The sequence below is a fragment of the Gavialis gangeticus genome, unplaced genomic scaffold, assembly GCF_001723915.1.
Source record: "Gavialis gangeticus isolate Ggan-Ray unplaced genomic scaffold, GavGan_comp1, whole genome shotgun sequence".
Lineage (NCBI taxonomy): Eukaryota > Metazoa > Chordata > Crocodylia > Gavialidae > Gavialis > Gavialis gangeticus.
Window position 1 is genome coordinate 7,331,408 of NW_017729026.1, and position 11,499 is coordinate 7,342,906.

At 39.7% G+C, this 11,499-nt stretch overlaps 1 protein-coding gene and 1 long non-coding RNA gene across 2 annotated transcripts in view; one reads left to right on the forward strand and one right to left on the reverse strand.

Moving 5' to 3' along the window:
• The window catches only part of LOC109299786, a 56,341-nt gene extending 55,544 nt beyond the window's left edge, over positions 1-797 (reverse strand). Inside the window, exon 1 of the long non-coding RNA XR_002097997.1 lies at positions 531-797. This is a non-coding gene — a long non-coding RNA (uncharacterized LOC109299786). The remainder of the gene's footprint in view (positions 1-530) is intronic.
• Positions 1-11,499, forward strand: part of PTPRK (protein tyrosine phosphatase, receptor type K) — a 791,004-nt gene that overhangs the window by 673,273 nt on the left and 106,232 nt on the right. The window contains exons 9-11 of the mRNA XM_019520302.1: positions 2,040-2,149; positions 3,569-3,770; positions 8,383-8,488. Coding sequence (XP_019375847.1) covers positions 2,040-2,149; positions 3,569-3,770; positions 8,383-8,488 — 418 coding nt within the window. The remainder of the gene's footprint in view (positions 1-2,039; positions 2,150-3,568; positions 3,771-8,382; positions 8,489-11,499) is intronic.

Below are 11,499 nucleotides of genomic sequence, written 5' to 3' on the forward strand. Positions count from 1 at the left end.
GTGCACACACACTTTTTTATTTCTAGATAACTATTTTTCTCTGTCTTCCCCAACTTATTTTTCTGGCATTCCCAAGAGCAGAGGATGATAATCGCACAGTACAAGCTTTTGTTCTTATGCCCTTCTGATGCCAGTGGGAAAAGAAGCATGAAACTAACTAGGATCATGTAGTTCCAGTCAGTTTAACATTGCTGCTGCCACAAGCAAAGAATTTTATAGTGCAGAAGCACAGAGCATGATCATGCCATGTGATCTGCCTGTAGGCTTCTCCCATTTGGGTGTTTAAAGAGATGTGTTAGAAGGGTTTACATCTAGCCCAGTACCCAGTTGCAGCCCCTTTTGAAGCAATCTATCTAAGAGAGAGACAAGAAATATTTTGCAGCTTTATTCACAAACTGTGTGCGTGCACTTCCTTTACTTTGAATTCTACATTAAAATAGTGATTTAGTATAATTTAACAAAGTGCATTCCATTTGTAGACTCGTGCGCTCTTACTCACCCACATTCAGATGCATGAAGGAGGACATTACCTGTGCACAGTATATGCCACACCATGCCTCATTTGAGCGGTGGAGAAGAAAAACAGCGGAGCATTCTAGTCCAAAACAGAACAATGCCTTCGGCAGCATCAGCAAATGCCAAAAACAGCACAAGAGAGGCTGTCATGGCGTATCAGCCTTTATCCACGACACACACTGTGTCAGTACAGTGAAGTAAAATGGCAGTACATGATTTTAGTTAACTTCTCCCAAGTCTTCACTTGACAGATGGATGAGCAGTTTCTATGAAGTTGGGTGTTGGAGTCTCATCTGTTTACTTGTGGGCTGCTTTGATTCCATGAATTTATTATTAATGTATCAAATTATGTTGCCTGTCCCAGAGGTCAGCTCATCATTTATGGCTTCCATGTAGACTGAAATAAATCTTACTGCTGTGACAGACCACTCACTATTCCTTCATGCTGTTAGCACGGTGCATAACGCTTTCTTTGATCCAGTGATTTTTAATTTATTTTTACCCCTCACAAAATTACAGTATGCTTTGAAAATAAATCTCCAGGAAATGTCATGTGTGAAGCTCATTGCATGTTGGATTAAAGAAAATAAAGTAATTAAAAGGTTAGGCAAATATATCCCTGGATAATAAAATAAAAGTAACTTAGTGTGAAAGAAAAATCATTTTTAAAACTAAAGTTTCTTATATATATCCCTTTCCCCTTTTTCTTTTAAATGTGTACCCTCGTTCCAGGTGAGGATAGGCATAGGCAAAAATATTTTGTAAGTTAAAAGGGGAAAATAACAAAACATTCAGACCTAGCATAGTTGTGATTACCAGTTACTATGAATACATCTTAAGGAAGTGGTGCCTAAGGTAAGATTTCAGACCTTATCATACCAGGGAGACATTCCTTCACTGGTTACACTGATATAAAAATAAGGGTCATACTTGCTTAGTTCAGTTCAATGCTTTGAAAGATATTTTTTATTTGAAGGGTTGAATCAAGTCGTTCTGATCCCAGCACAGCATTAGTCCTGAGAGAAGATGATGGTTAAACAGTTATATTTTTATTACGATACCTGGTACTATAAAAATAACAAAGCAAGAAAGGTGATTGACACTAGCAAGTTGTTGCAGCATTTCTGTCATTTAGAAGTAGTCTGATGTAGTTAATTATACTGTTGTTGTCCTTTGATTCTGTTTTTAAAGTATTTTGAAAACTGCCTTCTGACATGTAGTTCTGGCTCTGAGATGTTTATTACGGAAGTTACTAATGTACTCTAAACACTTAGGTCATTATGTGCTTGGCTTTTTTCTTTCTCTGTTTGTTTTACAAGACAATTTATTTTAAGTTGTATCAAGTCTAGGGAGGCAGTCTCAATTCAGTGCTCTTGCATAGCTGGATAAAGATATACTATGTGATGTGCCAACTTTTGTTCTTGTTAATTTATGTTGTCAGTGGGGTAAATCATCAACAAATTTTCAGTTTATGACTTTCTCCTGAATTCCTATAAATTTAAAAAGTCCTACTTTATTTACAGTGCCTGGCTCTATACCTGCAAAATCAGTAAAAGGGACCCCCTTTGAAGACAAGATCTTCCTTAACTGGAAAGAACCTTTGGATCCAAACGGTATCATCACACAATATGAGGTAATACATATATATAAAAGCATTTGGGAGGTCAGCATTGAGAAGTGGGAGGAATAATTACTGCTGATTTTATCCATCTTTGGCTTTGAGGCAAATTGAGTTCAGCTGCTGTTTTACGTAGGAATGTAAGTTCTGTGGTGACTAGAGTTGCAAAATTCTGCATCATGCATAGTAGTATTGGTTGGCCAGGGCCATCAGTAATATTAAATGGCTATAACAAATTAAAAAATCTGTGAGTAATTAAAATGCTGATTTTTAAAGCTTGTATGTATATAGATAGACTTCCAATAACATGATTGTGCAAACCTGTGAAATCTCAGTTGTGGAAAGAGAAGTTTGCACACAAAAAATGTGTTAATGTTAAAGCTAACTTTCTGTGGGTTTTTAAAGTGTGTCCATCTCGCTTCTAAGAAGTCAGAAGCCTGTATACACATTCTGTATACACATTTTTTAAAACGTATATTCTCTTGGATATGGAACATAAATCATCAAAAACGTGGATATAAATGCTTACAAAAGGGGCAGACTAGGACCATTCCATTCCCTCTTTAAGTGTTCAATTTCTGTTGTGCTGATGACTTAATGACTATTGACTTCTTAGTTCATTAAAGCAGGAATATACTTGAACTGTTAGTGAATATAGGCATCACTATGCCAATGTCATTCTTGAATGCCATTGCTAGGTTTGGATATAATAGCACGCTTTGGAGAGTATAGACAGGTAACTATTAGAAACAGTGAAGGATGTGCCCTGCTAGCTTAAATGTAATACTACAATACTGAGGGTATGTATTAATAGGGTGGTGAAATGAAAGAGGAAAAGAAGAGTAGGCAAAGTGCTCAGGAGGAAAAAGATTTTACTTTAGTACTTGTTAATAGTGTAATACTCAGCAGTGTCATTTAGGATTACACCATATTCTCTACTTATCTACTTCCAGGTATCAGTATACCATCTGTTTCCTTTACAAGTAAACCTATAGATTAAATTCAGCCCAATTCTGTCAAATAATCTAACCCAGTGGTCGCCAACCAGCAGTTCTTGATCTACCAGTAGATCTCGGAACCTCTTGGAGTCGATCTAAGGCTGGGGTGGGGGGCTGAGTGCTTGCATGCATGCACATGCATGCCTGAGCCCCGGAGGTCAGTCTGTGGGGGAGGGAAGGGATGAGGGCTAGATCAAGGCCCCGACAGTGAGGGACCTGCTGACAAGGCATGCCTCCAAATAATTTTTTCTCACTCAGCCTCACTCTGCCCCGCCACTCTTCCCTCTCCATAGATTTACCAGCTGGGCAGGGGGCAGGAGGTGGCAGCGGTGCACAGTAGATCTTAGGTTGCTTTTACATGCCAAAGGTGATCTCCTACTTAAGAAGGCTGGAGACCACTAATCTAACCTAACTTTAAAAATAATCATTTTAACAGGTCAGCTATAGCAGTATTCGGTCATTTGATCCTGCAGTTCCAGTGGCAGGACCTCCACAGACTGTTTCAAAGCTGTGGAACAGTACCCACCATGTCTTTTCACATCTGCATCCTGGTACCACCTACCAGTTCTTTATACGTGCCAGCACAGTCAAAGGGTTTGGGCCGGCAACCACAATCAACGTAACAACTAACATCTCAGGTAATTATATTAAAAAAAAAAATAAAGGAGGGGTCATTTGTTTGGTATAACAAGTTTTGTAAGGCTTACAAAAGGATTTGGATACTGTCATTGCTTTAGTTTAACTATGATGACAGAACTGCCACAGGCTTTGTGATTTTTCTCTCCATGTGCATGTGAATGAAGCAGAACGGTGAAAGGGATGGGTGAGCAGAGTATCAAATAGCAATGCAGGGCAACCTGTTATAAGTAAAACATTTCACCCCCTGAATGACATATATTTTCATATATCATTATGGCACAAAATAAGGAAAGTAACTCTGAAAAAAGTTAAACTTTGTCAAGAATGTTGGTATTTGGGATATATCCTCTGGTATAAGTCTAGGGATCAGCCCATTCATCCGGAGAAAATTGTGCACCTGTGATTTTCAGAAATGTATTGTGTTCGCTGTTGTGCTTTTTATCTAAGTATTTCAAAGTGCTTTACAAGCCTTAACTAATTAAGTCTCACAACTCTCCACAAGTCGATAAGTATTGCATTTGTTTTGCAGATTAATAAAGTGAGGTTCAAAGAAATTAAGACTCACCCAAGGTGACACAATTTAACAGCAGAACAGAGCAGCAGAATAGTTTGCTGAATTTAGTTGCATCTGATTCATGTGTAACAGCTTCTTTGTTCTTTTAGAAATGTGTACAAAGAATTGATGTTGTCTTTAAAATCTCATCTCATGTATATTGTAGACTTAAAGAATAGAAAAAGAAGCAATTCCTAAAATCCACCAGTTTTCAATTCCTAAAATCCACCAGTTTTCCATATTAGTGGTAATAGTGTTATTAGTATTTTTCCTCAAATAATAAGCTGTAGTTTGGTTAACTAGCAACAGTAGTAAAATTAATCTCTTGTTTAGAGACACTCATTTGATTTTATGGCATGATAACTTATGAACCTGGCAGACAGTCAAAGATAAGGCTGTATGAAAACCTGAAACAGACCAAAACAGGTTATTTCCCTTATTTTCTGGCATAGTGATGTACAGAAAAAATTATAATGCAGAGGATTTAATGTTTTACAATAGGTTGTCCTATATTTCTCTCTGATGTCCTGGTCACCCAGTCCTTTCAGTACCTGCTTTTAAACGCATGCAAATACATGAAAGTGGAGAAAAAAACAGAGTTCCTTCAAATCAGAAAGCATGTTGCGGTTGTCACTGTAGTTAACGAGAACCATGGCTTGAAATCTGTTTGGCATGCCACACCCTAAATATTTCTTTCAAGATGTGCTTTTATTTACCCTGGGAGATGTGTTTTGTGTCTAATATTTTACTCAGATTCCTGCCAGAGCCATCTTTGTTTCTTCAAACCTAATTCCAGAACATAACCCTTCCAGGACTACCAAGAAGTGGGTTATGAAAGGGTTGCGTATTTTCTCTTGGTTTATCATTTGACCTTCATTTTTGTACTTCTAGGAGGAAAAACTACATCTCGTTAATAAGATGGCTTTAGTATCTTATTAATAAATGTATGTGCCAGTAGCCAACTTTCATGTTGTTCTGCAAAATCATCTCAGCACATGGACCTGTATTAATCAATAGGCCCAGACTGCTTACGCCTGAGAGGGTATTTGGGAAGAGTCATGCTGATGAACATAAAAGCAAGCAGCAGCAAGTGTAAATGAAGCAGATATTAATCCTGGCCAGATACAAATTTGTATAGTGACATTCTGTCTCTTTCTCTGGGTTTGTTTTTACTTCTCCCTTCTTCTTTCCAATGTGTTTTAAACTGTTGTGTAGTGTTGCCAGGCAACAATAATTGGTAAATGCATTTTATTACAGTGCTGGCTGTGTTTGAATAGTAGGTGAAATGATATCAAGTTTGTAGAATATTTTTGTGATCCTCCAGATAAAAACCAGCTCTAAATAGCATTTTGTAGGAAACAGCATCTGTAGGAAAAAACTTTTATTTTGTCTCTGGGGCTAATGAGGTGCTCCTTATTTTGTTTCAGTGTAAGCATTTGATATATTATTTCCAAATATTTTAACTTAAGTGATTGACCTTCTACCAAGAAGGTTCATTAACATGACTGAACAACACTAGTACCATTAAGAGTTGCATATAGGCACATCTCTATATTAAAAAGAGCAGCAAATATTTCTTACACCTTCTGAAAACCAAGATTTAATAGAAATTTGATTTACTAAATAATGATTTAACTGTTTAAAAGACTAGAAACTTCAGGCTTAACCCTACTTCATTTTATTTTATGATCTTTTGTCTTGATTGTGTGGTGCTAGGGGGGAGCTCTCTCAAAAGGATGCAATCAGTGCATTACTCAGTCAATCTTCAAAAGTCTAATATGCAAATAAAAGCAGAGAAACTATAGATGTAAGCTATGTTCATTTTCATGAAGGAGGGCTACTGCAGTATGCTTTTACTTAGGATGGCCAGGGTTTGTGGACTGCCATCCCAGCAGAAGTGTGTGTTTGTGTGTGTGGGGGGGGGGCAGGGGTATCCAGAGGGGATGGATGTTTGAGGGGGGCTGGTGCCTACCAGCACAGAAGACAGGTGTCTGGGTGCTAGAGTTGCAACAGGGTGCCTGCCCCTCCAGTGAGGAAGGGGGTGGAGGGGCCCTTTGGGGGTAGAGAGGAGCTGTGTGGCTGGACCAGAGCGGGGCCAGTGCCCATGCTTGCAGGGGCATGGCGGCCATGAGACACTGCCCAAGGGAAGTGGCCATGGCCAGGCTGCCCACCATGACTTGTGAGTCCAAGCCCAGGGCAGGGGTAGGGGTCACAGGCTTCCCCTCCTCCTCCCTCAAGCCTGCACCAGGACTGGACTTGCTCTGCTGCTGCCTGCACCAGCCAGAGCTGCTGCAACTGCCATGCTCCAGCCTGGATGGGAAAAGGTGAGGTCCTCTCCAGAAGGTCTGGGTAAAGAACCAGGGGTCTGCAGGTTGGGAGTGAGGGGCACTGGCAGGGCCAGGGAACTGTGGGTCATGTGTGAGGGGCACCAAGGAGGGTTGAGGGGCTGCAAGTCGGGAGCGAGGGGTATCGGTAATTTGCATTGTGTAAATTGCACAATGATCATAGAATCATAGAAGTAGGGTCGGAAGGGACCTTGTAGATCTTCAAGTCTGACCCCCTGCCTGGGCAGGAGAAAAACTGGGCTCAAATGATCCCAGCTAGGTAGGCATCAAGCCTCCTCTTAAAGACCCCCGGGGTTGGGGCTCGCCCCACTTTTTTTGGCAGTTGGTTCAAGATCCTAGCCACCCTAACTGTGAAGTAGTTCTTACAGTGTCTAATCTAAACTCTCCACCAACTTGTGGCTGTTATTCCTTGTTATGCCAGGGGGTGCTAGGGGAAACAAGGTCTCTCCCAAACCCTTCTGGTTCCCCCTAGTGAGTTTATAGACTATCACCAGGTCCCCCCTCAGCCTTCTCTTGTGAAGGCTGTACAGGTTCAAGTCCCGCAGCCTCTCACTGTAGGGTCTGCCCTCTTGTCCCCAGATCATGTGGGTGGCCCTCTTCTGGACCCTTTCAATGTTGTCCACATCTCTCCTGGAGTGGGGCACACAGAACTGGACACAGTACTCCAGCTGGGGCCTGACCAGTGTTGCATAGAGGGGGAGGATCACCTCCTTGGCCCTGCTAGAGATGCACCTGTGGATGCACGACAAGGTGCGGTTAGCCCTTCCAACCGTGACCTCGCATTGTCGGCTCGTGTTCATCTTGGAGTCCATAATGACTCCAAGAACCCTTTGATGAATGTCAGTGGGGAGTAATGGAGGGCTGCATGTTGATATTGCTGTTAATGTTTTCCTGTTCATGTTGATTTCTGTCTTTAAAATGAAGACTGTAGAACTGCTTTGACTTACAGTATGTAATAGGTATTTTTGGGCCAAAATACTTTTGTGTTTTCTACTTAAACTATTTATTGGGTTGGGTCTGGCCATCAATGTTTACAGATGGGTCCTGGTATAAAAGAGGTTGAGAACCACTGCTTTGAAGTACCTCAGCAAGGAGCACTGTGTAGTTATACTTCAAGAGGAAGCTGCTGCCTTGCCTCTTAGACCAGCTGTGGCCCTCTGTGGTACTAGAATATGTCTGAGCAGCTATGAATTTGATATGAGGCTGTTGTGGAAGCTGCTTGATTTTTATCGTTCTCCCACAACCTTCTAATACATATCAGTAAAAAAAAGATAAAAACCTGGAAAGATTCTGAATTATTTGGGAGATGGGAGCAGAAATTGTAGTGCCAGAGGTGGAAAGAGGTGAAGAGAGGTATTTGAAATGGGGGGGGGAAAGGGAGGCTGGAGGGCTGGTGTGAATTAGAGGCTTTGCGTTCCTCTGCAGGAAATGCTTGTAAATGAAAGTAGTCACCTTTCAGCATTCCCTCTTAATACAAACTGATATATCCTAACGTTTGCAGAAAGGTTTGTTGTTGTTGATGATGCAAGGGGGCAGAGGGCATGAATGGAGGAAATTATTTAGATATGTAGCAGCAGAAATTGGTGCCTGACTGCAAAATCATCCAAAAGATTTATTTTGGTGCAAAGCCAGAATCTAATGACAATTCAGAATGTTTTTGCTAAATTGATTCTTTCTTTTATTTTTTTTCTTCCTCTCTTGAACATTGATCAGCTCCCACTTTACCGGACTATGAAGGAGTTGATGCATCTCTCAATGAAACAGCTACTACCATAACTGTATTGTTGAGACCAGCGCAGGCCAAAGGTGCTCCTATCAGGTAAAAGGAAAAAAATAAAAAGTAAAAAGAGTTTTCATAGTAAACTGCATATTTCTTACTAACTAATAAAAGCAGTTTATTTCTATCAGAAGGATGCTGGGGTTTTTTTTATTATTATTTCTGGTTAGGCAAAGTATACAAGTAGACCTATAGTTAACAAGAGTAAATTGTTCAGATTTCAGATATAAATGGCCTAAATCATTCTGCTTGATTTAGGATTCCTCCCATCCAGTATCACTTCATTTCACTTCCTGTCTTGATATAGGTGAAATATAAGATTTGAAGGTACTTGTCAGAAAGCCATTTTAAACATAGTGCTACCTCTCCCATACTTCAAATCTGTGATTTTTACAGTGTATATGTGTAATTGGGAAATAAGAAAAAATACGAGAATAATGGTGAATACAAACTATTTGACCATTTTTCTCCTGGGGGTACCTCTTCTTAGCAGTCATGGAGTAGCTGGCATGTCCCTTAACATAACATGCAAAATTTTAATGATTAACTTTGAGAGACCTTTCCCTATTGCCCCACAGGAAGCTAATTTCATTCTGTATGGAAAGCTGAACTCATCTCCTGCTTTGAATTTCTCCTGGTTTGTGAAAAATTCATGGGCTGTTATTTGGTTTCCATTTGCCTAAGAAATGTTTCAATGATATTTCAGTATCCAAAAGATGATAATTTATCCATGTAAAAGTAAAGACAAATGACTGGTTTGTAAACCATTTTTTTTACTACAAGGACATCAATTTTTAGAGTTGCTAGATATGGTGGATATGGCAGGGTGCTTAGCTTCCCTAAGCGCTCCAAATCTCTATTTTAGAGATTTACAGTACATTTTTGTAGGGTTGATCAGCATTGCAGTCTTTCAGATTCCTTGAATATACAAATGGGGATAATAAGATTTCATTCTCTCCTATCACCAAGAGAGAATTTGTCATTCTAGACACTTACTTTTGGTATTTTTCATTTACTTTTATTTAATTGCTGCTGAAGATAACTAATCATATTCATTCCCGTTATAGGAAATGCATGACAGCGATATCCATAAATACAACTGTAAGCTGTTCAAAGTCATGGGTGCATTAGCCTCTGAATACCTGTTTTGGGAAAGGCCTATGGTTTGATGGTGTGCAAAATGCTAAAATATGTATAGGCTAGATCCAATGCAGGATTTACACACCTGGAACTGTGGGCACCAAAATCCAAAACTGTGATCTTTAAATCCATGATTCAGCTATTGCCTAATCCTTGAGATACCCAAACTCATCTTGTGCCTCCCAGTTTCACTTGAAAATTCCTGAAATGCGTAGATTTCTGTATAAGGATGTGCCCAGCACTTCCCCTAGTCTGTATGCCATTGAGCCCAATCCACGTATCCTTTGAGCCCAATCAAGATATAGACGCTAAATGAGTGGCTGGTTTTCAACCTTTTTAAATGCAAGCACCCCTCCATAACTTTTCTGAATTTAGCAGCAATGCATTTTGGAAACTAATTATTTTATTACATTGTGTAAAAAAAAATAATAGGACTGAAAACACTTTAAAAAAACCAAGTAGAGATGTCTATCTGAAGATTTATAAAGCAGCTGCTACTGTACATATTACTACCTTCACTCAGAGATGTTGGAAATGCCCTCTCTTAGCTTTCCCTCATTTTTTGTCTATAGAAAAATAATAGAGCAATTCTTCTGTTCCAGAATGACCATAGCAGGTCAGAATGTTTTTCATACTGTGGATTCCTACCTGAAATCTCCAGGTTTATCTTGTGAATCATATAGGTGCTTGCACACCTAGCAGTGGTAGAATTGTGTGGATCCTGTGGCAATGTTAAAAGGATCTTGCTGCTTCTCCATATGGCTTGGCACCCTAGTTGAGAATTACTGAGCTAAATATTCCTAAAGCTAAGTGAGTCCAGCGTATTAGGCATGATCCTAGCACATCTACTATATACCAGATGGATCAGGCCCCTTCACAAAATGAATTTGTGGCTACTCTCTTTTAAAAGATGACTGCTAGTAGTGCCAGCCTGTTCCATATGCTTATTACGATTAAAACATTTGCTTGCACCAGGGGAAGCCCGAGTTATTTCCCTTATTCAGCCTAAAGGGCTTGGGATCTTCACCTAAACGTAGGCTCTGCAAAGAATAGCATCAGTAGTGGTGCTGATAACTGTAATTGCCCCTCCCTGGGCTTTTATGGCTAGACTGCTACCAATTCCTGAGCTTGCTAATTTAAATATAGCTTGAGTATTTCAACACCACACTGCTGTGACAGCGATGTAGGCATAGCCTGTTGTATGTACCATTTTTGTTTTAGTAATTTTTCTTTCATCTTTGATATTCTTGTATGCTTATCAGTGATTTTTAAAGGGAATGTTTAGGGATATGTTTAAGGTATTAATAGCTGATTGATAGCCTAACAGAATCTAGTATCCTAATATTGACATTGGATGACAGCAAAGTAGTTTTTATTATAGGTATCTGAATGTCAGTTGGTCACATTATCTCCTCATGTCTTTCACTGTAACTGAAATGTGTGTCATGACCTCAACACAAATGAGATCTGTGCCAAAGGTGCTATCTCTACTTCTAGTAGCATTGATAAAATGAGATCAGCGATTACTCCAGGATCCTGGTTTTCTCTGTTAAAAAAAATCATAAATTCTCTGATAAAAATGCAAATTTTCTCAAAAAACCCCCAAATCCACATTTTTCCATGGTTGAAATGAAATGCCACTATATATAGGTATCAGTTGAACACAATGTTGTATTGATATATTTACAATTTTAAAGCAATTTGAAAGCCTATCAGTGCCTCAATCACTATAATAAAATACATTCTAAATGCTTATAAATTTTGGCATTTGATTTTGGGTTTTTTTATCATGGAAAATCATGGTTCCCCCTGCCCCCTTTGCTCACCATAACACAGGTCTAGCTGCAGCTGCCCATCCTCCCCCCCACGCCTCCCAGCCCCACTGCTGAGCAGCCCTGATATACCAGTGCCCT